We start from the raw sequence: 24971 nt of genomic DNA, 5'->3' as shown, positions 1-24971 counted from the left end.
ACCCCAGTCACCAGCCCCAGTAGTATATTAGAACCAGAGACAGGCAGAGACTGTGCTGACCCGAGGGAACTGGAGCAATGTAAGGGCCCAGCCCCTCCACCCCACAAAGAACTCGTCCTTAGGTCATCCTAGGTAACAAGGCTTGAAAAAAGAAATGGTTGGGCCTGGCAGTGATGAGTAGTGGCCACAAGGTGGCAGCAGAGTTTCATCTGTGGAGGCCTATTCCCCAGCTCTCTGTAGGAAGGATGGGCCTGTCTACCTCTGCTCAGTAAGGCGCCAGAAACCATCTCCTGTATCTCACCTAACTGTCCGTAGGTAAATCTTAGAACAGCGACCCCACATTTAATCCCACCAGAAGCGTTGGATTGGGGTGGGCTGTGATCCTGACCGCCCAACCCAGGCAGGGGTGGCTGACTCCACCAAGCTGGGTCACCTAGTTCCTTCCCGCTGGGTCCTGACAGGAGAGCAGCTCTAGCCCTACAACCTGTTGAAGGATTGGGGGTTCCTGTAAGGCTCCCCCAGGGCCTAGCTCTGACATGCTGCCTGCAATTAATGATGGTTCCCGAGCTCTAGAGACAGGATTTATGCATCTAATAAAGTCGGTAACTCCAGGCTTGGGCTGGAGGTAGGAAGCTGAGAGCAGAAAGTCCCCAGGGGGGTAAAAGGGAGGGGTCCCAGGTGGCTCTTAATAGAGCTATGCATTTCCAATGCCTGTCTAGATTTCCCCCCGGGCTGCTGCTGAGGTGGGGGTGGGGGGCAGCAGGTATAAGAGGATGATGGTGTGCCAGTGGGGGAGCAGATGGCAGCATGGATTCCAAGCGGGCTGCTGTGCTGCTGCTGCTGCTGCTGCTGCTGCTGCTGCGGCTGGACTGGGGCCACACTGAAGAGCCAGGGAGCCGGGGCGGAGACCAGGTCTTCTCAGTGAGTGAACACCCTGCTGCCCTCACCCAGCCAGCCATCGTTTCCCCCTCAGCTGAAACTGAGGGTTTGATGTTCCTGGACTGCTTGGGTCTTCATGAGGTCTCACTTCTGTGGGAGGGAAATGGCTTCTCAGCTCGTGCAAGTTGCCTCTAGAAGCTCCTCACACCACCCCCCACCCCGCATCTTCAGTGTCCAGGAAGACATTGTCCTTTACCCTCCCTGCCACTCTCTCATCACAGGAAGAAGAAAAGGGACCCCACCCACCACAACATGCCCAGACTCCTGGGTTTCTCTTGCGCTTTCTCCTCCATGCCGGGGAGAGAACTGGTAGGAGCCCAGGCTTCCTGTTTCAGCCCCAGAGGTGAGTTTCAACAGGAGGCTGGGAAGGATGGAGGGCAGAGGAGGAATGAGGGAAGGGAGGGAGCTCCAACTAAGGGTGAGTCTCTCTAAGGTTTGGCAGGAATGCCTGGGGGTCCTGGAGTAAGGAGCAGCTGAGTCCCCAAGCAGAAAAGTTCTGGAGCCTGGCTGCCCCTCAGCGCTTTGGGAAGAAGTAGCATCATCCCCTGTAAGATGTCTGCATGCAAAGTCACCCCATGTGCCACGTGTAACCCCAAATAAAATGAATCCATGTTTGGACAAGACTTTAAGGGAATGTTTGGGAGCCCAAGGGCAGTAGCGGTAGCCCCCTTCACCTCCACTCAGTAAAACAAGCATTGTGCTCAAAGGGTCCCCAAGGCTACTGCACGTAGCCCCCTGCCTAAAGCAAAAACAACAGGGAGCGCAGAGCAAGAAGAAACATACCATATTTATTCCTAACACTCTCAAGACCCAGGGCCAGAGAGAGCAGGGTTTAGGGAGCCAAAGAGCAGCGTTTATTCTGGACTCCAACAGAATTCCAACTTCCTTTCCATTCGTCATTCTGTGCGGGCTGGGGCCCGTGGTTCATGGCTCCCTGCTTGCCTGTGCCTTCCTCAGTCTCAAGGCTGGCAGGCTGGCAGAGGTAGAGATGGCACCTCTGCAGGGCTCCAGAATGCATGGGCCCAGGGAGCAAGAAGCAAAAGACGCATCCATCACTGCAGCCAGGGTGCTACTTGCTACCCGCCATGATCCTGAGGTACTGTAGGGCACGTCGAGCAGCCTCACCTCGGGCTGCCTCCCTGGTAGTTGCAGAACCGTGACACACAGTGGCTGGCTGGGTGGACAGTTCCACCAGGCACTGGCAGAGCCCACTCAGGCTCAGTTCCTCTGGAAACCAAGAGAGAGAAGGGAAGCAGTGGTGGGGAGGGGGGCACCAAACTGTTAAATCTCCCACCTCTCAACTGCTTTATACTTGATCCGATCCAGGCTCCCAGCTGGCCATACCAATATCCAGGTAGCTGACATGGAAAGCCTGTTCCTCAGAGAGCTCACTGAGGACGCTGCAGCAGGCAGAGCCCAGAGCCCCTAGAGAACCCATGGAGCCACTCCGAAGAGATAGGATCTTTTCTCCCACTGAATTGCGCAGGGAATCCCAGGTGCAGCCTGGCCCCCGGTTCCGAAGTCCATCCAGACGGGAGCTCACACCCTAATGAGATAGGAGTGAGAGGGCAGCTTAGGACTGTGGGTCCCAAGCATCGGGCATGCTCTGGGACCTGACCTACTGGCCAGGTCTCCTCCATCCTAGTAAAGGTTGCCTACAGGGGCTTTGCCCTAGGCCAGCTTTCACCAGTGAGCGCAACTACTTGCAGGCTGAGGGGGCTGCTGAGCGTAGGATTCAAGGAGCCTTGGGGTTTGGTAGGAAAACTAGAAGAGAATTGGACCCCCACCCGCGCCCCAGCCATGTCCACACAAGGAGCCACTTAACTTACGATGGAGAAGTGATCCTCGTCGGGCTCCGCCTCGTTGCCGTCCCGGGCGTCCAGAGGTACCGTGTGCACTCGAAGCAGCATTTTAGCTGCTGCATTACGCTTTGCCAGCTTTTTTGAGGTGCCGCTGCCTGAGGGAGGCGGGGAAGGGATTGCTGGATGTGGGGACTCCTAACAGACCAGTGCTTTGCCTTCAGGTTAATCTTGTAGGGGAGCTGAAGGCCTGCTGCTTTTAACTGAGGAGTGGGTGGGTCAGAAAAGGGGGGGGGGAGTAGCTGTGGAGCAGAGAAAGCTGGGACAGAGCAGCCAGGCAGGTACCCACCTTGTGCTCGGGATTAGTGTGGTGGGGGAGAGGAGTGAGGCCCCTTTGTCCCAGTTACCAATCTCAATGAAACGCTCCACCCGGCAGGTCATGGTGAACTCTTTGCGGTGAGCAGGCCCAGACTCCTGGGTCACCATGTACTCTGGCAAACGCCAACCTTTTTGCACCACCAGCTCCTTGAAAGGAAGACGCAGGGAGCCCAAGGCTGAGTGAGGAGAGGCTCCGCAGTCACGTGGCTTCTACCCAGGAGCCTCAGCGGTTGGGTGAGAAGAGGGATGACCATCCCCCCTCCAGGTACACACCCCTGCCTCACAGCCCTAGTTCAGAAGACAACACACACAGTGACGATTAGGCACACCTGCAGAGCACCAACAGGGTTGCACTCAGACTGCTGAGGAGAGACAGGGGGCTGCATCTCCATGGGAGGGCTCCTGAAGGAGAAAGGGCCCAGGCCAATGCTGAGAACACGATCACACGCCAGCCACTGCCATCTTCCAGTTCACCAGGCAGGCAGCTGTCTATCCAAACATCCAGCCGCGCTCCCTCCCTCCCCACCAAGTGAGGCCCTGCTAGTTCCCAGGAACATTTAGATGTGGAAATACTTTGGCAATATCCCTACGACAGAGGCACAGCCAGTTCTCAAACATACGACATGTTGTGTCCAACTTATAAATGGGGCCTGACGCCTTTAATCCCAGCACTCGGGAGGCAGAGGCAGGAGGATCTCTGTGAGTTCAAGGCCAGCCTGGTCTACATAGCAAGTCCAGGATAGTCAAGGCTACACAGAGAAACCCTATCTCAAAAAAACCAATAAAATAAAATAAAATAAATGGAGCCTGAAAGATGTTTAAACAAACTAACATCCTTCACATGGCTACATAAACATCTTAAATTTCTGGGCAGTGGTGGTGCACGCCTTTAATCCCAGCACTTGGGAGGCAGAGGCAGGCAGTTCTCTGTGAGTTCAAGGCCAGCCTGGTCTACAGAGTGAGGCGAGAACAGCCAGGACTACACAGAGAAACCCTGTCTCAAAAAAACAAACAAAAATCTTTAATTACCTCCTATCTCAAGTTTACCAACCAGCTAATACAAAGTTTTCAATTATTCCATTCCATTCTGTGTTTACTCTCAGGCTGACCTGCCTGGGTCTGAGGGCTATGAGGCTAGAAGCCAGGACTCCCTCCCACCTTCCTGCAAGATGTCAGGGGACTCACGATACCTGGTTAGTACAGCAGATGGGACAGGGGCAGCAGCTTCTGCAGCAGTGACAGGGGCGTCCTCAGGCAGTGAAGCGTCTAGGAGAGAAAAAGAACTTCCCGAGGGAAGGGGCGGCCTTGGATCCACACCCTCGTAGAAGGGAATGAGGGTGTGCGGTCCTTCCCCCCTATTGCAGACTCAGGGAGCCTCAGCAACAGCTCTTCCTCCTGGGAGCTTCTGCTGACCCAGGCTAGGCCAGGAGGCTCAGAAGAGTCTCTTCCTACCCAACAAGCTCCGACCTGAGTGTGGAAGAGGGAAAGCCATCCTACTAGAGAGAGGGGGCATGCTGGGACCAACTTATCAGCCTTGGCCTCCACCCCCGATACCCTACCCCAGGCCCCAGAGCAGCCACCACCTATCAAAGGGGCTGGCTATTACCCTGAGGTGCCTAGAAACACCCTGCTCAGCTTTAGAGGAAATTCTCAGGAAGGGACCAGGTGAGGGTGGCCGTGAGTCACCAGACCAGGCTTAGGGAGCGAGGTAGGTAGTGTGGAAGCCTGGGTTCTCAGCAGGGCGTCTAGTGTGCCTTGGCTGTTCCTCCCTCACCTGCTGTCCTCCAGGGCTGCTTCCAGCATGCTCCCCCCTTTGAGGTGTTTGAGGGCCACCTCAGCTGCCTTGTGCTTGGCTGCCTTCTTGCTGGGGCCCTGACCTAAGAAAAGGGGTGTGGGCAACACTGGAGGTCACCAGCAGGACAGGAGAGAACCCAGCCCCCACCGCCATTCTCCTCACTGCCAGAGGGAGTGCACGGCCCTCGAAGGAGCCCCCCCAGTCAGAACTGGAAGAGTTCTGTTGATTGCTGGGATGGCCTCTGTCCTAGTTCGCTTTCACTGTCAACTTGGCACAGCCTGGGATCATCTGCAGAAGGGCCTTAGCTGAGGAGCAAGCACCTGCACCAGACTGGCCTGTGGGTGTGTCTGTGGAAGGATGGACAAATGCAAAGCCCACCATCCCTAGGCAGTGGGTCTGAACTGTGCAAGAAACCTAGCCACGCTGGGCGCGATGTCAGGCGCCTTTAATCAGGAGGCAGAGGCAGGCGGATCTCCGTGAGTTCGAAATCTGGTCTACAAATCAAGTCTAGGACAGCTAGAGCTGTTACACAGAGAAACCTTGTCTCGAAAAACAAAAAACAAACCCCAAACAAAACAGAAACCTCCAGCATGGAGCCGCTGCCATTGTCCCTGCTGGCTTCTGTGGCTGTGAAGTGAGTTTCTTGGTCAGAGGCGACAAGGCTGAGTCCATGCTCTCTGCTTTGCACTGGGGATGAGTTTCTACCTTAGCTTCCCCAGCGCGAGTGTAACCCAGAACTGTAAAGCGACCAACCCTTCCTCATAAGCTGCTTTTGGTTAAGGAACGGGCCTAGAACAGTCGTTATCTTTCAAATAGCTCCCATAATTAAGCCAAGACAGGTAGGACTTCTGAGCTCCAACACTGTGGGGTGTTTTTTTTTTTGGGGGGGGGGGGTTCGTTGTCTTCCTTTCCTCTGCAAAAAGCACTTCCTTTTCCCTCAATAAATAGGCAATGGGGGCAACGGAGGGTTGGCTCTGAAATCAAGGCTCTACTCTGCCACTTACTAGGCGTGTGGACATGCGCCACCCATTTAATTTCCGATACTAAGTCACTCGTTCGGTGTGAGGCATGAGGACCAACAGAGTGTGCTGCTCTCCGACACCCACGAGCAGTTCAGTATCTAACATTTCCTGTCCGGGTCCTATCCACCTCCTTGAGTCTCTCCATCCCTCCCTGGGGTTACAGGAGAGGACTGTGAAGCGATTCCGTTGACATTAAGCCACGGGCCCTGTGAGTGCACACCCCAGGCAGGCCGCCCGAGCCTTCCTCACCAGTGCAGCTGGTGTCGCCGACGGTGACCCGGAAGGTGAAATTAGGCTGATGGGCTTGGCCCTCGGCTTTGAGGAGGTCGTACACGGGCGTCTTTCCTAGTCTGGTCCCATACTCCTGAAGAAGGCTGATCGGGGTCTTGCCCGGGTTGGCGGCCAGCATTTGCTCTATGCTGGGGAGGGGCACAGACCGACATCATCACACTTCCCCTTTCGGCCCCCCCCCCCCCGCCAAGCACGGTCACGTGGGACCACAGTACAGGTCCCAGGCAGTGCGGCGTCCACCGGGCTGAAAGCGAAGGTGCGGGAGGGAAAGCACGGTGCCCAAGCAAGTGCACAATGTACTGTTCCCGGGTACGGCGAGGGAGCCCGGGCCGCTGCGCTGGCTGCACGTGCGTCTCCCCCGGCACGACGCAACTCGGGGACCCAGTACCCACCAAACACACTGACTGAACGTGGGGGCGCGTAAAGCCCAGGGCTCCAGGGCAGTGTGGGAGCCAAGCCAACCCCAAACCAGAGCGGTGGCGACCGCCCCAGCGCATGCCGGGAACCTCTGCCCGCTACCCCAGTGCTTGCCGGGAACAGCCCTCGGGCCAGGTGCATGCTGGGGCCGCGCGCCGCTACCCCGTCCGCAGCGCCTCACGCTTTTCGTCCTGCGCGACGAAAGCGAGGCCGCTCACCTGGGCAGCCCGCAGCCTGTGGTAGTGCCGGCGCCCTGCTCCTCTTCACTCATTCCCTCCTCCGTCCCCGCGGGCGCCACCGCGACCACAGCCTCCGCGCGCGCCCCAGCACACCGCCGGCCAGCTAGGGCCCAGCCGGGAGCCGCGGCCGGTAGGGCCCGCCGCGGGGCATGCTGGGACCTGCAGTCCGCCCGCTCCCCCGACTCGCCGCCTGTCCCCGCGGAGCCGAGCTGCCCACACCCCACAGCCCTGCGCCGTGGGGCTCGCCCGGGGCACCGGCACCGCCCTCGGGGAGGAGCAGGAGCCTGGGCGGAAGCCTCCCGCGCTGCGAGTGGCTCTTGTTTCCTGACGTCATCCCGCCTCGGTCCTGGCGCGGCGCCTCCTCCGGGGCCGACACTGTGAGCATGCGCACTAGCGGGGTGTAGGCGGCCGCGGGGAGGCGGGGTGGTGGAAAAGGCTGCACGCCCGGGAGAAGAACTACAGAACCCGGGCGCCCGCGCGCCCTCCGGCTCCGCGGCCGCATTGGCTGTGCTGAGAGCGACTTCTTCCCGCGGAGAGGTTGTGATTGGCCTAGGAGGCTGCCCCACCGGAGGGCGGGCCTTACCTGTGTGTCCGCCCCCCGCCCCACAGCCCTGGTCCCCCTGGCGCCTCTCGCCTCCGCGTCCAAAGACCCCACTGCCCTTCTTCTTCCGCTTCACGCGGCCTGTTAGGGCTTGCGCCTCTTTAGATCGGCCCTAGTGAACCCCTCCTTGGCCGTCCGAGAACCGTTAGATGGATGGACCTTGTGCTGTGCTCTTTAGTTTCAGCTGAAAAAAGCAGCTGAGAGTGATGAGCGAACTCAGATGCGCGCAGAACTGTCCCCCAAAGTCTCGATAGCGCCAGAGTGAATGAAAGATGCAGGGGAAATCTTGTGACCTTGGGCAGATGGAGAGAGATGGCACGGGGAAAAACGTGGTTCCGACAGTGTTGTTCAGAGTGGGTCTAGGGAGAGACGCCTCGCTAGGAGGCAGGGATGGGGTTGCAGGGAGAGGGATCTGGAGCACTGGGGTGGATTCCAATTGGGCGAGCCTTGAGCAGTGACAAGGGAAGGGCAGCTGTCGCTGTCGGTTTGACCAGGGACCGACGCCAGACCGTTGTGTGTGCTCTCTGAGGGGCTGCTCTCTCGGGGGATAGGAGTCTAGAAGACGGGGGTTCAGGGCGGTTCCTACAGAATCATTATGCGGCCCAAAGCGGGACTGCCGTAAGACACCTCCAGAAAGGGGGCGCGGAGCCCCGGCGGCCCAGGAGCGAGCCTGGAGCGCGCCGGATGGCAGCCGCGGGCTCCTTTAAGAGGCCGGCGGCTCCAGCGCAGCATCCCCCGCTCAGGGCGTGTCCGTCCCGGGGGGACAGGGGCGGGGGACTTGCAAGGAGCGGGAGTTCAAGTCGAGAGGGGACGGGGCTTAGAGTAGGTGGATGGGGGCCAAAAGCTGGGGCTGACACCCGTGCACCTGAGCGTCACTCGAGCATCGCCGGTGACAGCGCCCCGGGTCCGGTGGAGGGCAACGAGGGGAGGAGGGAAGGAGGAGGAGGAGGCGGGAGCAGCATCCGGAGCGGAGCTGCAGCAGCGCCGCCTTTTGTGCTGCGGCCGCGGAGCCCCCGAGGTGAGAGCCTGGGCGAGTTGTGGGGGTGGGGGGCAGGAATGGGTTCGGGTCTTGGGATCCTGGCGTGGAGGGAGGATCGGGATACTGTTGTGGCGTGGTGGGGGAGGAGGTGACTCGAGGATGCTGCGGCCGTGGGATGGAGGAACTGGAGACCTGGACCCGACGCCTGGAGATAGAAAGGAGCAGGGCGAAGCTGAGGGATGCGGCGGCCCAGCTTGGAGACCCAGAGCCTCCAGAGCTGTGGTGGATTATGTGGGGTGAGGGTGGCCAGAGGAAGACTGACTGGGCAGCGGGCAAGAGCACGTCCTCTCTTCTCCGCACCCTCAAGAGCGAGAGGAAAGGAGGTAGAGTTGTCCCCTCTCCAGGGAAGGGATGGGAGGGCAAGGCCTACGGTACCCACCGCCCCTCCCCCACAACTGCACCTAGTAGGCTCCGCCTACTCCTGCCTGCCCTGGCGGGGTCCTTCTCCCCTCGCTTCTGTAATCCTCTAATCTCCAGCTGTGGCGGTCCCCACCATCCAGCTGTTGCTCCCCTTCCCCCATTTTATGTGGCTTTCGCTCCCTTCTGTTTTCCCTAACCCATTTCCCAGGTCAGGCGCTTCAATAACCCCCTCTTTTTTCTGACATAGTCACCAAACTCCTTGGCTTACCATCTTCGTAGCCAAGGCTTTGGCTGAGGGCGGAAAGAGAAGGGGTGGGCTCCATCAACAGTAGTAGGAATGAAGGGAGGAGCCACTGACCCAGAAGAGCGTGTACATGAGGTCTAACACACCCCAGGCCCCTCGACACAGGCCCCACGGTTCTGGTTTTCAGCCAGATGGTCACCCCAAGTTTACACCAGCAGCAAGGAAAGAGCCAAGTGCCCTTAGGGCCTTGCTGCCCAGATATTGAAGTTTCCAAGTTCAAGAGCCACCTCTTGTCCCACGTTTCAGGACGAAAAGGTAGGGCCAAGTGCACACATTTAATCCCAGCACTCAGGAAGCAGAGGCAGCCGAATCAAGGCCAGCCTGGTCTACAAATCAAGTCCAGGACAGCCAGGGCTACACAGAGAAACCATGTCTCAAAAAAACCAACTAATAAAGGAGGGAAAGCTATCAGGGTCTCTAGCTAGCCCCAACCAACTGTTGACTTCCAGGAAAACCCCAAGGCTACATAGAGAGCCTGTCTCAAAACACTAAAAAGTCCGAGGTCATTGGTGGACAGGTGGAAGGTGTGGCTCAGGCTCCCTAGGCTTCATGGGAGCAAAACCCTGTAGAAGGCTTTTACTGCTGGGGGAGGGCAAGGAAGTACATGAGGTAACACAGGACCCCACATTTCAGTACCCATTTCTGCCTCTCAGCTGCCCATGCCGAGGGAGTAGTAGAATGGGAGGGGGCAGTTTTTCTGTAAACCCATGGAAAGGATGCCAGCAGAGGACATGATGGCTTCATCCATGTGTCCCCAGAAAGCCTGGTCCTGTGTGTGCTGGGAGGAGCCAGGGAAGACCTCCAATCGTCAGTTCTGTCTGTTTAATCAAGGTATTAGGACTTCACTCCAGGGCCTGGCACACTGGGCAAGCTCTCTACCACCAAACTACACCAACTTTTTAAAAATACAAATTCTATATTGTGAGACAGTGGCACTAAGTTGCCCGGCAGGCCTTGATACTCCTGCCTCAGCCTCCTAAATAGCTGAGCCTTTGAGCACTGTGCTAGCAGGCCCAGCAGGTTGCCCCACCACACGTGTGTGTGTGTGTGTGTGTGTGTGTGTGTGTGTGTGTGTGTGTATGTCTTTGTTTCTCTTTATCAGCTATGTTTCTTTACCTCCCTTCCTTCCTCTGTCCTTGGTATGGTGTTACCTCTTGTTTTGAGGAGGAAAAGAAGAGCCGGTCATGGAGGCTGGTGCAAGATTTTAATCTCAGCGCCGTGGAGGCAGGTGGAGACAAGTGGATCTCTGTGAGTTCAAGGCCAGCCTGTTTACAAAGCAAGTTTCAGGGCAGCCAAGGCTACATAGAGAGTTTGTCTCAATAAACTAAAAAGCAGCCAGGCATGGTGGTGCACAACTTTAATCCCAACCCTTGGGAGGCAGAGGCAGGCAGATCTCTGTGAGTTCGAGGCCAGCCTGGTCTACAACATTAGTCCAGGGCAGGCAAGGCTACACAGAGAAACCCTGTCTCGAAAAACTAAAACTTTTTTAAAAACTAAAAAGAAAAACCAACATGGGTTTGCTCCCTAGCACTGCGTGAAGCCTGCTGTAGTGCTCCACTTCTTCCAGCAGTGGGGAAGTAGAGGCATCAGGATCAGGATTCATGATCATATCTAACTAATAGTAAGTTCACGTCCAGTCTCGGTGGCACAAGACCTTGTTTCCAAGAAAAAAACATTTATGTACTGTGTGTGAAACCATCATGACTGCTGTTTACAGAGCAGCAGCCTGTGTGCCAGGCGCGAGGCCAAGAGCTGCTTCTGGTTCCTTCAGCAATGTCTGTAACGTCATTGACCTACCCGGCCTGCGTCTCTTGCGTTAGTGATAAGGAGACTGAAACTGGGGGCACCTGTCAGTAATCAATGAGCTAAATAATCAAAGTGCATGGAAGATCAGGAGTTTGAGGCCTAGCACGGCAGGATAGCAAACACCTTTAGTCATAGGACTCGGGATGCAGATCTCTAAGTTTAAGATTAGCCTAGCCGGGCGTGGTGGCGCACGCCTTTAATCCCAGCACTTGGGAGGCAGAGGCAGGTGGATCACTGTGAGTTCGAGGCCAGCCTGGTCTACAAAGTGAGTCTAGGACAGCCAAAGCTATCACAGAGAAACCTTGGCTCGAAAAACCAAAAAAAAGAAAAAAAAAGATTAGCCTAGTTTACACAGCAAGTTCCAGGCTAGCCAGGGATATATAGCCTGCACGTGGCTAGAGCTGAGACTGAAGCCAGGCCTGTCCCCGGATGATGGTCTTGCCCACAGTGTGCACAGCAGCTTTGTCATACTGCAGGTCACCCAGCCTGTCAAGTAACTATGGCCTCTGCTGGTCCTGAGGCCTGTGACTCCCCCATGCCTAGGCTGGGGGCGGGTAGCGCAGGGATGGATGGCTGTTAGTCAAATTCTATTTCTTTTTTTTGCAATTAAAAAACATGTAAAAAAGCCGGGCCTGGTGGCGCACGCCTTTAATCCCAGCACTCGGGAGGCAGAGGCAGGTGGATCGCTGTGAGTTCGAGGCCAGCCTGGTCTACAAAGCGAGTCCATGATGGCCGAGGCTACACAGAGAAACCCTGTCTCAAAAAACCAAAAAAAAAAAAAAAAAAAAAAAAAAAAACATGTAAAAGCTGGGCAGTGGTAGTGCAAGTCTTTAATCCCAGCACTTGAGAGGCAGAGGGCAGGCAGGTGGATGTCTGAGTTCTAGACCAGTGTGGTCCACTGAGTTCTAGGACAGCCAAAGTTACACAGAAAAACCCCATCCTGTTAAAAAAAGAAAAAAAGTAAAAAAAAAATCATGTTTTTTATTAAAAGAAACTCAAAATTCTACTGAAATACTATAGACAAGCCAAAAGAGGAGCATTGATAAACTGTGGTTGCAAACACATGCGTTTTCCCAGCAAAAGGGAGAAAGAGCCCTGCGAGGGCTCCATGAGGCCTTTTCTTACTTAAAGAAGGAGTTGCGATGTCCACACCCTTACCTGGCGCCCTACTTAAGACAGGGCCTCACTGTGTAGCTTAGGTTAGACCCGAGGCCCGCCTACCTGAGCGTCTGAGTTTGCAGGCACTGTCATCTCACAGGATTCCTTTCAGATAGTTGTAAGTTCTGCCTATTCAGCTTCTGCCAGGCCTGACTTCCTGTAGGGGAGACCTGTGGTCCGTGATCTCCTGAGCAAGGCTGAGAGCTGATCCCAGCCATGACATCAGAAGGACATAGTAACATTACTGCATAGTTAAGCAGAGGGGACAGCAGGTATGGGCCCACTGTCATGTCACCTCTGTAACCTGGAACTGTCAGTGAATCTGGGGTAGCAGAAGCTCAGAGACAAGTCTCCCTTTTTGTCTGGATGGACAGGAGAGCTGGCCTCCCCACAGTCCACAATGAAAGACCATGCCCAGCTAGGTGGGAAGAAGCAGAGCCAGGAAGGTGGCAGGCATAGCTCACTGCACCTTCCTCCTCCTCCTCCTCTTCCTCCTCCTCCACCCTTAAGGCCAGGTAGGAGTCTCACAGACTTGACCCAAGACAAGGCTGCTGCATCGGCTCCCCTAACTGGCTCCTACACTCTGAGCAGAGCACCTCCAGCCCCCTCAGAAGTTTGGTAAAGGGGCCTCAGTGCCTGACTGGTGAGAACCTGCGATCTCAAAAGGCATCTGTCTCTCTTTTCAAGGACCCTAAGAGAGAGTGAGAACTCTGAGGTAAGGGCCTTGGACCCTGTAAAAAGGGGAAGTAAATCGTCCGGCAGGAGGCACAGCTGCTCTCTATCACAAACCTCTTCCCTTCAAGGGTCTCAGAGCCTGCGAGATAGAGAACCCGGGATCCCAGGTGATGATCATTCTCCTCTGTAGCTTCTCCTCAGACTAATGAGGGGAAGGTGGGGAATCTCTCCGCCCTGAGAGGAAAATGAGGTCCAGGCAGAGAGAGAGTTGAGTACGGGAACTCAAGGCATGGACAGATGGCCACACCTCTGAGCAGAGCCTCCAGGATCGGCCACCACAAGAGCCATTGGGTAGAGGGAATCCAGAGTTCACTTGATGCAGCCTCATGGTCTCCTCAGGCAGGAAAGCTTAGGCAGACTGGAAGGAGCAGGTGACGGTGACTTACCCCTTCCTGTGGGGGAACTGGCCTTTTCCCAGCTTCTCACGTGGTAGATTAATGCTGAGACCACCATGTTCCCTTGAAGTTTGATACACAGTCCACACTTAGTCCTTGTGGCTTAGAGCGACAGGAGTCCCCCCCGCTGGGCCTCCCAGGCACTGCATAATCGATGGTCAGGGTGACTCAATGTCTGGGCCCGGGGCTTCTAGTCTGCTACCCCCCAAAGCCCTGGCGCCAATACTCAGCTGGGGGCAGTGAGACTCAGCTGGTGGGTCAGGACTAAGGGAGCAGAGAGGGAGGCATTTGCTGGAAAAGAGGAATCTCCCGTTTACATTGGCTCCCTTGGGGCCCCCGCACCCCTCCTTGTGTTCTTCCGGGTCAATGTGGAACAGCTGTCGTTAGCCTTAGGGATGGTAGGGTGCCCTCAGCGCTGCACGCCACCTTTCTCCTGCCTCCGCAGCTATTCCCACCCCCCTAAGAGGCCAGCAGGTGGAATGGCTTCTCTCCTAGCCCCAGCTGCTGGCCCTGGATACCACAGGGTCCTCTGGGGATGCCGCTGTGATCTGAGGTAGGCAGAGTTGCGAACTGAGCCTGAGGATGTCATCCTCTCTCTCTCTCTCTCACTAAACCTAGTTGTGATCCAGATGATGGGGGGCAAATGTTAAGGCGCTTGGTTTTGTAATGCCCAAAACAGCGCTTCTAGATAGGAAACAGACTAGGAAAGGTGGCCTGTGGTTTTCATTCCCGTTTCCGTCTCCATCTTCCCAGGGTTCTCTGCTCTCAGACCATCCTCCGGGTTTGACGCTGTTGGCCATCCGCTCACCCAGTCCCTTTACTGCTCCTTTCTTGTCTCCCCATCTCCGTGTCTTAAATCCTGTGTGGTAGTGTATCCCAACGCATCCCACGCGCCCTCCCCTCCGATGCCAGCCGCTTTCCCTCCACCAGGTGCCTCGCCCAAGCAGAGGCGCGTGCGGAGGTCGGAGGACACAGGTGGGGACCCGCACCTGCACGCGGGTAGCCGCCTCAGCCTCCACGCGCAGGCCTGCCCGGGGCGGGGCGGGGCGGGCTCCGGCGCGGCCCCGCCCCTGCCTCGCGTCCACGTGACCCTGGGCTAATCTTGTCCCGGTGACTTCACGGGCCCAGTCGTCATGGTTACGCCGCAGCGCCCAGCCCTTCCCCCAGCCGGCTGTGCTCCCTTCTCCCCTCCTGGACCCCTCCCCCAGCCGCGCCCCCAGCCCCGCACCGCGTGACGGCCGGGAAGGAGGTCGGCAGGAGAGGGGGCGCGGGGCCGTAACCCCTTCTGCTCCGCTCGCCCGCCTGCCGCCGGGGGTCCAGCAGGTGCGCCGAGAGAGCGTGCGAGAGCCCCGGCCTGGAGCTGGTGAGGGAGGCTGAAGCCTTGGGCCGAGTGCAGGAAATTCTCGGGAGCGTGTGCAGGCTGGTCTGTTTGTACTTAACGTTACAGTAGACAACCTCGCTCTCAAGCCGCTCGTTTTGTGGGACATGTTGGCAGTTCAGAGACTGTGGCTCCTGATTTCTGGACCTCGGTTTTCTCCACCATAAAAGAACCAATAATGCTTTCCCTGCTAGGCTGTTCTGAGGGTGCAGGGAGCTGAAATAAAAGACACAGAGCATGTGCGGGCCTGGGTGGGCAGAGCAGGGCTTCCAACTCAGGGTGAGCGCTGAGCAGGAGCCGCTCAGGGCTGGGCCTGCACGGAGACTTCCAGGTTGAAGCCAGACTTGAAGACAAGAAGAGATAAACAGCACACCTGAGGTAACCTTGTTGCCTGTGGGCTAATAATACCAACTGTATTCGTATAATTTTAGGATTTGGGGGGTGGGGCAGGTGACGAGACAGGGGATCCAACAAGTTCCTTAAGAGGTATTTGTCCTCTGTACTAGCTCTGTCACCAGGCTGGCCTCGAACTCATAGAGATCCACCTGCTTCTGCCTCCAGAGTACTGGGACTAAAAGTGTGCACTACAATGCCCGGCTTTAATTTTTAGTTTTTTAATGTCAGTGTGTGTGTGTGTGCGCGCGCCCCCGATGAGCTTATGGCACCTCACACGTGCAGGGCCTTGGATCCCCTGGAACTGAAGTTAACAGGGATTGTGAGCCGCCGTGTGCATGCTGGGAATGGAACCCCAGTCATCGGCAAGAACAGCCAGCACTCTTAACTGTATCTCCAGACCCTTGGCAGATATTAATTACGCACAGAAATGGGTTTCATTAGGGGGTTTCAATACTTGAATATCACCCATGTTCTCCATCTCCGCAGCCCATCTCTCCACGTTCCTTTCCTGACCCTTTGCATCCACACGTCTCTTTGTGCGACCCACAGAGTTGAATTACGTTTGCTAATAGGCTTCTGGGTGAAGGCTGATTTGCAGTAGCACAGGCACCTTCTTCCCTCGCCACAGCAACCATAGTCTCAGCACAAGAGGCCAAAGGGAAGGAAGAAGTGAGGCAGCTCTGTGAGCCCTCCGTACCTCAGGGCCGCATCCTGACTTGCCCAGTATTGTGCAGGTCTAATGCCGACGATCACCACATCCCGAGAGTTTATGGGGTTTTTGTTTGTTCTAAGATGGCTGGCCTGAAACTATGAAGCCAGAGATGATCCTGAACTTCCTGAGTGAGTGCTGTGTGTGTGTTGTTGATCGACCTCGGGCCTCCTCCACGCCGTCAAGTGAGCTACTGACGGCGCCTTCCTACCTTATATGGTGTATTGTGTTGTGGGTTGGTTGCGGCAATACATGTATGTGAAAGGCTAACATACAGCATTTTTGGAAAAGTTGACTTTGTCTGTGGACACCATAGTTCATACCATGATATGGCTTCGTGTCCAGGGTGGCCTAGGTATCCTCTTAAGTGAGTCACTCGGGGCCTACAACAAACAGGGCCGATGGGTTTGTGTCTTGCATCTTCCAGAAGCTGGAAACTTAAAGAATTTAAGAGGAATTTGTCTGAGGCCGGGTGGTGACAGCTAGTGAGGTTGCGGCAGCAGCAGGGTGACAGTGTGCAACTTTTCTCGTGTTTTGTTTATTGTGCTTTCTGTGTATGCCTGTTCTGCCTGCATGCGTGTGCACCACGTGGTGCCTGCTGGATCCCTGGCACTGATGGTTGTGAGCCACCATGTGGCTGTGGCAATCACACCCACCGAGCCTAGCCCAGTGCTTGTTAACTGTGCAGATCCCAAACCAGCCCCTCCGCACAGGTGACTAGATGGTGGTTAGGCAGGCGGAGATGCTCAGTTCCCCAGACTTTGTTTCTGCATCCTGCTCCAACCATGTCTTTCCGCAGCAGCCGGACCGCTGCTGCTGCAGGGGCTAAGGAGGCCTTGCCTCAGGAACCTCACACCTCATCCTATGATAACCCAACCAACTGCAGGGCTGGGACAACGGCACAACTCTAGGTGTCAGGTTCTGACGTCAGTCTGAAAGGTTGGAAGAGTTCGTCGCTGCTGTTTGTTACGGCACTTTTGTCTGTCTCTTCTCTACGTGAGGTCTTGTGTAGCCCATGCTGGCTTCAGATTCAGAATCCTCTCGTCTCTGCGTCTCAAGTGGTGGGATGTCGGTTTGGACTGCTTGGCCCAGCTAGAATTGTGGGGTTTATTATTTATTTTTGGAGATAGACAGGATCTCGTAGCTCAGGCTGGCCTCAGATTCACCGATGACCTTGAATGTCTGATCCTTCTGCCCTCCCCTCCCAAGTGCTGGGTCATACAGACCTGTGTGCCATGCCTAGTTTTATGTGGTCCAGCAGGGCCTTCTGCATTCTAAGCAAGCACTCTACCAAACTGAGCCACATCCTCAGTCCATTTATTTACTTGACACAGAGTCTCCTGTATTCAGGCCAGCCTCAAATTTGCTATGTAGCCAAAGATGACCTTGAACTGGTTCTTGCCTCCACCTCCTCAGGGTTGGGATTACAGGCAGGCGTATTTGGTGCTAGGGCTTTGTGCATGCTAGACAGGCCTTACCAACTGAGCCACATCCCAGTCCCCGGACTTGGGTTCTGAACCGGCGCTATTTAAATAGCACAGCTAAGCCGGGCGTGGTGGCGCACACCTTTAATCCCAGCACTCGGGAGGCAGAGGCAGGCGGATCGCTGTGAGTTCAAGACCAGCCTGGTCTACAAAGTGAGTCCAGGATGGCCAAGGCTACACAGAGAAACCCTGTCTCGAAAAACCAAAAAATAAAAAATAAAAAAAAAAAAAAAATAGCACAGCTATGAGCTGAGACGCATCTCGATTGCCTGAGAGCTAGGGTAGCATAAGAGACAGAAATGATAATCCCAGCACTGGGGAGGCAGAGGCAGGGGGATTGCTGTGAGTTCGAGGCCAGCCTGGTCTACAAAGTGAGTCCAGGACAGCCAGGGCTACACAGAGAGACCCTGTCTCAAAAAAAGGGGGGGGGGACAGACAGACAGAAATGAGGGGCCTTCTGACCCCCAGGAAGCAGCTCATGAAGGACAGACTCCTGAGAATGCAGCCAATGCCCAGAGCCTCACACGACCTCACCGGCTATTCCTGGCCCCAGCCTTTGATTGGCCAGCCATGCTGAGGGGTGGTGCAGCTCTGTGGTTCTGGCTCTGCATACAAGATCTCATCTCACTGAAGAGGCCTGTGTGGGCACCGAGAGGCCCAGATGTAAGCCCTGACCTGGGTGTGCCGCTGTGTGCCTCAGACTGAGAGTCGAGGTAAAAGTGTCTGACTCCTGGGCTAGACTTAGTGGTGCACATCTGTTAATCTTAGCACAGGGAAACAGAGGTGCGCAGATCTTTGTAAGTTTGAGGCCAGGCTAGTCCACATAGAGTTCCAGGACAGCCAAACCTACATAGTGAATAGGGAGATCTGACTCATGACATCTGTGTCAGTGACAGTGAACCTCAGCTAACAAGAATGGGTACTGCAGGGATTAGTGACAATTACTCAACGAAGAACTATTGCAGTTTCTTTTTTTCTTTTATTTATTTATTTATTGAGACAAACCAGACTGGCTTTGAACTCAGAGATCCATCCACCAGTCCCTTCCTCCCAAGTGCTAGGATTAGAGGTGTGTGCTTACATCAGGCCTGCTATATTTTTATTACTAAAAAAATTGTTTTAGATGTATGTGTGTATTGGTGTTTTTCCTGTGTGCATCTGAGTGCATCAGCTATGTTTCGTGACCAGAGAAGCTAGGAGAGGGTTCTGGATCCCCTAGAACTAGAGTTTCAGGTGGTTGTGAGCCATGGAGTAGGTTCTGAGAGCCAAAGCCAGGTCCTCTGCAGCACTGCAGGTGCTCTTGCGTGCTGAGCCATCTCTCCAGCCCTTGCTTTTGTCGTGAAGCGAGTTGACTGACGCCATGGTCCCACCACCTCTCCTTCTGCAGCACTGCCTCGTACACACCAAACACTTCGTCGTCCGCCACTCCGGCGTGCGTGCTTGAGTTGTGCGGGTGTGAACATGTGACTGCCGCAGTGCCTGGGCAGAGGGGCCGGGACAGGCTGTCGGGGTTGGTGCTCCCTTCAGCTGAGGAGGATCAAGCAGGCTTGCACAGCAAGTTCCTCTTACCCACTGAGCTGTCTCTCCAGCCAGCCCTGAGAATTTCTGTGACAAGCCCTGAGTGGGCTTGTTACTTCTCTTTGCTCAGGACACTGCTTGTGTATGGTTTGCCAAGAGGAAATTCAACCGTATATGGTTTCCCATTGGGTACTAAACGTGACACTCCAAGCCAGGCAGAGGCAGGCAGATCTCTGTGAGTTCGAGGTCAGCCTGGTCTAGGACAGTCAGGGCTGTGACAGAGAATCCCTGCCTTGAAAAACCTTTAAAAAAAAAAAAAAAAAAAGTGACACTCTAGCCAACTCCAGCTAGGTACTGAGCTCTTTGCAGTGACTGTGGCTGATGTCCCCACCCTCCTCAACTCTTCACAGGGCCCGCCGCTCAGCACACCTGGCTCCAGAGGCCATGGCCTGCCTCCATGAGACCCGAACACCCTCCCCTTCCTTTGGAGGCTTTGTGTCCACTCTGAGTGAGGCTTCCATGCGCAAGCTGGATGCAGACACTTCAGACTGCACCCCTGAGAAGGACCTGACACCCACCCAATGCGTACTTCGAGATGTTGTGCCCCTGGGTGGGCAGGGCGGGGGAGGGCCCAGCCCCTCCCCAGGCGGAGAGCCTCCCCCAGAGCCCTTTGCCAACAGTGTCCTGCAGCTGCATGAGCAGGATGCGGGTGGGCCGGGGGGCGCCACTGGATCGCCTGAGAGTCGAGCATCTAGAGTCCGAGCTGATGAGGTGAGGCTGCAGTGCCAGAGTGGCAGCGGCTTCCTTGAAGGTCTTTTTGGCTGCCTGCGCCCTGTCTGGACAATGATTGGCAAAGCCTACTCTACAGAGCACAAGCAACAGCAGGAAGGTAGGCCAGATCCCTGTCGGAACACTATTCCCTCCACAGTCCCTCCAACCCACCAGCCCCCTTTTCCTTCCCCACGCCACCTACCCAGCTTTATTTCCCTTCACATTTGTTTCTGGTGCTGAGATTAAACAAGTACTACAGCTGAGTCCTTAGCACTTCCCTGTTTTCTCCCAGTGTGCTGGGAAACGGAACCCAGGAACTTGGGTTTCACACTTCTAGCCAAGTGCTTTACAATCAGCCACACCCTTACTGCACGCAGCTTCCCAGAGGCCACTCCAGTCATTTCCTTCACTGTCTCGCCATTGGCATGGCCAGCCCCTGAGTGTCTCACAGGGCCTTCAGTGCACATCTTCCTGAGCCTGTGGCACTGTGCCTCCTACCCACAGACCTTTGGGAAGTCCCCTTTGAGGAAATCCTGGACCTGCAGTGGGTAGGCTCAGGGGCGCAGGGCGCTGTCTTCCTGGGGCGCTTCCATGGGGAGGAAGTGGCTGTGAAGAAGGTGCGGGACCTCAAGGAGACGGACATCAAGCACCTGCGAAAGCTGAAGCACCCCAACATCATCACCTTCAAGTGAGGGACAGGGAGGGCAGCGGCGGGGGCACCATGACACCCAGGACTCCCCTCGCCTTCTTCCTCAAAAGGGACCCCCAGATGGCACGGGTGGGAACGTGGGTCCCAGGTGCATAAGGCAGACACTCATCAAGGACTGCCCACGTGGCCCTCAGGGGTGTTTGCACACAGGCTCCCTGCTACTGCATCCTTATGGAGTTCTGCGCCCAAGGACAGCTGTATGAGGTGCTCAGGGCTGGTCGCCCTGTCACCCCCTCCTTGCTGGTTGACTGGTCCATGGGCATTGCTGGTGGCATGAATTACCTGCATCTGCACAAGATCATCCACAGAGACCTTAAGTCCCCCAAGTGAGTAAGCAAGCTCGTGTGCATGTAGGTGGCTGCGCATGTCCCTGAGTCCATCTGAGCAACTTCTCCCAAGTGGCAGCCGTCCTTTGGAGAGCTGTGGTGACCTCTTAACATTGGGTGTCCCGAATACCACCATAGGCAGAAGCCGGGGGCAGTGGCGCACGCCTTTAATCCCAGCACTCGGGATGCAGAAGCAGGTGGATCTCTGTGAGTTCGAGGTCAGCCTGGTCTACAAAGTGAGTCCAAGGCAGCCAAGGCTACACAGAGAGACCCTGTCTTGAAAAACAAAAAACCAAAAAAAAAAAAAAAAAAAAAAAAAAACCATGGCAGCAACTAAAGGGGTGTGGTGGGATGTGGACCCTGACTGACTGACTGTACTCTTTACCAGCATGCTAATCACATATGACGACGTAGTGAAGATCTCAGATTTTGGCACTTCCAAGGAGCTGAGTGACAAGAGCACCAAGATGTCCTTTGCAGGGACAGTAGCCTGGATGGCCCCCGAGGTGATCCGAAATGAGCCTGTGTCTGAGAAGGTCGACATCTGGTAAGCACAGGGGTGGCAATGTCTAGGACTCACGCAGGTCTGCAGTAACCTCCCAACTGATGCTCTTGTGCCCAGGTCCTTTGGGGTGGTGCTATGGGAATTACTGACTGGAGAGATCCCCTACAAGGACGTAGACTCCTCGGCTATTATCTGGGGCGTAGGAAGCAACAGCCTCCACCTGCCTGTGCCCTCCAGCTGCCCAGATGGTTTTAAAATTCTACTTCGACAGTGCTGGTAAGGATGGCCTGGCTGGGAGATTGGACTGACAAGGTTAAGGAGCTGAGAGGGAAAGCCAGCACCTAGAAGCCTAAGCCCAGATCCTTAGCAAAAGCAAGCTGAGGCTCCCTAATCTCCGAGGGAACTACAACAGAGAACAGGCTGCGTGATGTTATCCCAGTGAGCAGGCCTGGTGCATCACGTGGATGGACCACAGGGGACAGGGAAGAAGGCTGAACTGTGACTGAGATGCCCAGCGTTTCTCTCAGGGTTAGACTAAAAAGTAGGGTGGAGGGGTTGGAGGAGAGGCACTGGCTAGCCTGGGAGTTGCTATGTAGATAAAGGTGTATGCCGCCACATAGTCATCAAAAGGCTTATTTGGGCATATGAAAAACTATATTGTCTTTAATCCCAGCACTTGGATGCAGAGGCAGGCAGATCTCAGTTCGAGGCCAGCCTGGTCTACATACCAAGTCCCCGCCCCCCATAAAATTTCGCCAATTCCCTTCACTTCAGGAACAGCAAACCACGAAACCGCCCATCATTCAGACAGATCTTGCTGCACCTGGACATCGCCTCAGCTGACGTGCTCTCCACACCCCAGGAGACTTACTTTAAGTCCCAGGTGTGCTTGTGGGTGGACGAACAGACCCGACCCTTGCAGGCATGGCAGAGCCTTCGACGAGGCCAGGAAACGTGGCGGAGTAGATGAGTCCCACTCCATCTAAATCCAATCTCTAACTTAAAAGTGGCCTGCCCAGGTGTGTGAGCTGACAGGGACATGGTTGGTCCTCACCCCTCGCCCCACATCTCTCCATCCCTAGGCAGAATGGCGGGAAGAAGTGAAACTGCACTTTGAAAAGATTAAGTCAGAAGGGACCTGTCTGCACCGCCTAGAAGAGGAGCTGGTGATGCGGAGGAGGGAGGAGCTCAGGTGGGTGCCGGTTTTAGGAAAGTGAATCTTATCTGAACAGCAGGAGCCACTCAGCATGGAGTCACCGTGGGAAACCCGTCTGCCCTTTCAGACACGCCCTGGACATCAGGGAGCACTATGAACGCAAGCTGGAGAGAGCCAACAACCTGTACATGGAACTCAACGCCCTCATGCTGCAGCTGGAGCTCAAAGAGAGGGAGCTGCTCAGGTAACTCTGCACTGCACCCCAGTTTCCATGGCGCCACCCGTCTCAGGAGACCCAACTGGAGGTGTCTGCATTTTTAGGCGGGAGCAGGCCTTAGAAAGGAGGTGTCCAGGTCTGCTCAAGTCACACCCTTCCCGGGGACTCCTGCACGGAAACACGATGGAGAAGCTCATCAAGAAAAGGAATGTGCCGCAGAAACTGTCACCCCATAGCAAGAGGTAGGACGGGTGGGGGGGGGGGCGGCGGCGGGGGAGGCTCACAAGCGTCCATCTTAATTTTGTACTTTCCTTCCCCTCCTAGGCCAGACATTCTCAAGACAGAGTCTTTGCTGCCTAAACTAGATGCAGCCCTAAGTGGGGTGGGGCTTCCTGGGTGTCCTAAGGGCCCCCCCTCACCTGGAAGGAGTCGCCGTGGCAAGACCCGTCACAGAAAGGCCAGCGCCAAGGGCAGCTGTGGAGACCTGCCTGGGCTTCGTGCAACTTTGCCACCCCATGAGCCTGGAGGACTCGGAAGCCCAGGGGGCCTAGGAGCGGGCCCTTCGGCCTGGGATGCCTGCCCCCCTGCTCTGCGTGGACTCCACCATGACCTTCTACTGCGGAAGATGTCTTCATCATCCCCAGACCTGCTGTCAGCCGCACTGGGAGCCCGGGGACGGGGGGCTGCCGGGGGAGTTCGGGACCCCGGCTCCCCTCCTCCACCCCAGGGGGATACTCCTCCAAGCGAGGGATCAGCTCCTGGTTCCACCAGCCCAGACTCACCTGGGGGGGCCAAAGGGGAGCCACCTCCAGCAGTGGGACCCGGTGAAGGTGTGGGGCTGCTGGGAACTGGAAGGGAAGGGACTGCAGGCCGGGGAGGAAGCCGGGCTGGGTCCCAGCACTTGACCCCAGCTGCGCTGCTGTACAGGGCTGCTGTGACTCGAAGTCAGGTAAAGTGTATGCGCAGGCTTCTCTCACTCCTAGGGGTCCCACGCTGTACCCCACCCTGCTCCACTACAATGACCTCTTGCCATTTTCTGACCAGTTCACACACACCCATCTCTACTGTAGAAACGTGGCATCTCATCTGAAGAGGAAGAAGGAGAGGTGGACAGTGAAGTAGAGCTGCCCCCGAGTCAGAGGTGAGCGGTGGGTGGGGTCAGCATCATTTGCTTTGGGGGCTCTCTGAAGGACCCCACGTGCTCTAACCACACATCAACGTTTAGGTGGCCTCAGGGCCCGAACATGCGTCAGTCACTATCTACCTTCAGCTCAGAGAACCCGTCGGATGTGGAGGAAGGAACAGCAAGTGAGCCGTCCCCAAGTGGCACACCAGAAGTTGGCAGTACCAACACTGATGAGCGGCCAGACGACAGGTCTGACGACATGTGCTCCCAGGGCTCGGAAATCCCGCTGGACGTACCTGCCTCAGAGGCGGTCCCCGAGCGTGAAGCCAGCTCCTCGCCCATGCAGCACAAGGATCTACCCAGAGATGCGCAGGTGGGTCTGAGATCGAACCACCAGACAGGAACAGGAATTGAGAGCAGACACCCAGCCATGTGAAAATCCTTACAGAAGACAGCTGTACGCCAGAGATACAGTAACAACCGCCACTATTAATTGAAAGCACCCCAGTGAGGGGCTCTGAAGGAGTCTGTAATGCTGAGAGGTGCTGGGCTCTCAGCTCACTGCATTTCTGCTCTTCCTCACAGGGCCCTAACCCTGAGGATTCCGACTGTGACAGCGCGGAGCTGGACAACTCCCACAGCATTGATGCCTTGCGGCCCCCAGCCTCCCTCCCCCCGTGAAGGACACTCTCATTCCTTGTACATAGAGAAATATTTATATACATAATATATATGCGCCACATAATCAGCAGATAGATGGGGCTTCCTGAGCCTTAAGCCAGGCTTGAGTGAAGGGCCCCACCCCCTGACCAGTTACCGAGTAAGTTCTAGGGACAGTGGCGGCAGCGGTAGCAAGTGCTGCCCTAGAAGCTATGGATGGGGAAAGGAAAGGTCCCTTCTTGCTCCACCTCATTCCTTATGCTCAGCGGCAAGGAGGCAAGAGAAGAGCCAGGCTGGTCTCCACACCGTCTGCCCCTGAATGCTGGGCAGCAGGAAGAGGGCCCACTTAAAACGGCACTTTTATTTTCTGTTTACATATTTTGCACTTGGGAGGAGGGGAAACTAAGGCTGGGTCCTCCCCTCTGGGTTTCTCAGGTGGCAATGTAACCCATTCCTTTGTTCCTGTTTCTCTGCCCAAGCCCTGGCTTAAGGGCCCAGAGGCAAGTTAAGACTGATAGCATGTGATGGCTCAGGCTGAAGAACTGGGGTCGTCCTGGTGCCTGGTAGGGGTGGGGACTGTCATTGTAACCCTGTGAACAACCCTGAAATATAGCCACCCTACGCAGGCCCAGCTGTTGAGGGTTTTCTTGGTGAATGAACGCTCAAGTCTTGGATTTTATCCAAGGAATTTAATTTTTCCTCACTCAAAGTAAGTGGGTAGCAGGTAAACTTTTCTAG

The 24971-nt window shown here is 55.8% G+C and overlaps 3 protein-coding genes across 3 annotated transcripts; 2 read left to right on the top strand and 1 right to left on the bottom strand.

Moving 5' to 3' along the window:
- Positions 1–714: 714 nt before the first annotated feature.
- On the top strand, positions 715–1768 carry Npff (neuropeptide FF-amide peptide precursor). The gene is made up of 3 exons (XM_051160491.1): positions 715–921; positions 1161–1282; positions 1373–1768. Exons 1-3 carry the CDS (start codon positions 808–810, stop codon positions 1473–1475), a joined length of 339 nt encoding a protein of 112 aa, XP_051016448.1. The 5' UTR covers positions 715–807; the 3' UTR covers positions 1476–1768.
- A 188-nt stretch (positions 1769–1956) lies between these two features.
- Tarbp2 (TARBP2 subunit of RISC loading complex) lies at positions 1957–7024 on the bottom strand. Its single transcript, XM_051160461.1, has 9 exons — positions 6860–7024; positions 6183–6352; positions 4891–4993; positions 4307–4399; positions 3446–3518; positions 3146–3263; positions 2769–2896; positions 2284–2485; positions 1957–2166 (listed from the first exon to the last, which is right to left on the bottom strand). Exons 1-9 carry the CDS (start codon positions 6910–6912, stop codon positions 2009–2011), a joined length of 1098 nt encoding a protein of 365 aa, XP_051016418.1. The 5' UTR covers positions 6913–7024; the 3' UTR covers positions 1957–2008.
- Positions 7025–8337: 1313 nt separating this feature from the next.
- On the top strand, positions 8338–24414 carry Map3k12 (mitogen-activated protein kinase kinase kinase 12). Its single transcript, XM_051160486.1, has 14 exons — positions 8338–8499; positions 19174–19652; positions 20039–20222; positions 20378–20569; positions 20958–21116; positions 21192–21350; positions 21849–21957; positions 22157–22266; positions 22358–22474; positions 22552–22689; positions 22772–23396; positions 23518–23588; positions 23673–23946; positions 24159–24414. The coding sequence occupies exons 2-14, from the start codon at positions 19208–19210 to the stop codon at positions 24252–24254; spliced, it is 2679 nt and encodes an 892-aa protein (XP_051016443.1). The 5' UTR covers positions 8338–8499; positions 19174–19207; the 3' UTR covers positions 24255–24414.
- Positions 24415–24971: the final 557 nt, after the last annotated feature.

The sequence above is a fragment of the Acomys russatus genome, chromosome 17 (genome assembly GCF_903995435.1).
Source record: "Acomys russatus chromosome 17, mAcoRus1.1, whole genome shotgun sequence".
NCBI lineage: Eukaryota > Metazoa > Chordata > Mammalia > Rodentia > Muridae > Acomys > Acomys russatus.
Note: the sequence above shows the minus strand (reverse complement) of the source record. Positions and strands in the feature narration are given on the sequence as shown.

Coding starts and splice junctions, on each gene's coding strand:
- Map3k12 (XM_051160486.1), top strand. CDS start 19,208: ATGGCCTGCCTCCATGAGACCCGAACACCCTCCCCTTCCTTTGGAGGC. Junction 19,653..20,038: donor GCACAAGCAACAGCAGGAAG/GTAGGCCAGATC, acceptor TCCTACCCACAG/ACCTTTGGGAAGTCCCCTTT. Junction 21,117..21,191: donor TCTGAGAAGGTCGACATCTG/GTAAGCACAGGG, acceptor TCTTGTGCCCAG/GTCCTTTGGGGTGGTGCTAT.
- Npff (XM_051160491.1), top strand. CDS start 808: ATGGATTCCAAGCGGGCTGCTGTGCTGCTGCTGCTGCTGCTGCTGCTG. Junction 922..1,160: donor GCGGAGACCAGGTCTTCTCA/GTGAGTGAACAC, acceptor CTCTCATCACAG/GAAGAAGAAAAGGGACCCCA. Junction 1,283..1,372: donor TTCCTGTTTCAGCCCCAGAG/GTGAGTTTCAAC, acceptor AGTCTCTCTAAG/GTTTGGCAGGAATGCCTGGG.
- Tarbp2 (XM_051160461.1), bottom strand. CDS start 6,912: ATGAGTGAAGAGGAGCAGGGCGCCGGCACTACCACAGGCTGCGGGCTG. Junction 4,994..6,182: donor CGGCGACACCAGCTGCACTG/GTGAGGAAGGCT, acceptor CCCTTTTCTTAG/GTCAGGGCCCCAGCAAGAAG. Junction 3,519..4,306: donor CCATCTGCTGTACTAACCAG/GTATCGTGAGTC, acceptor TTTCTCCTTCAG/GAGCCCTCCCATGGAGATGC.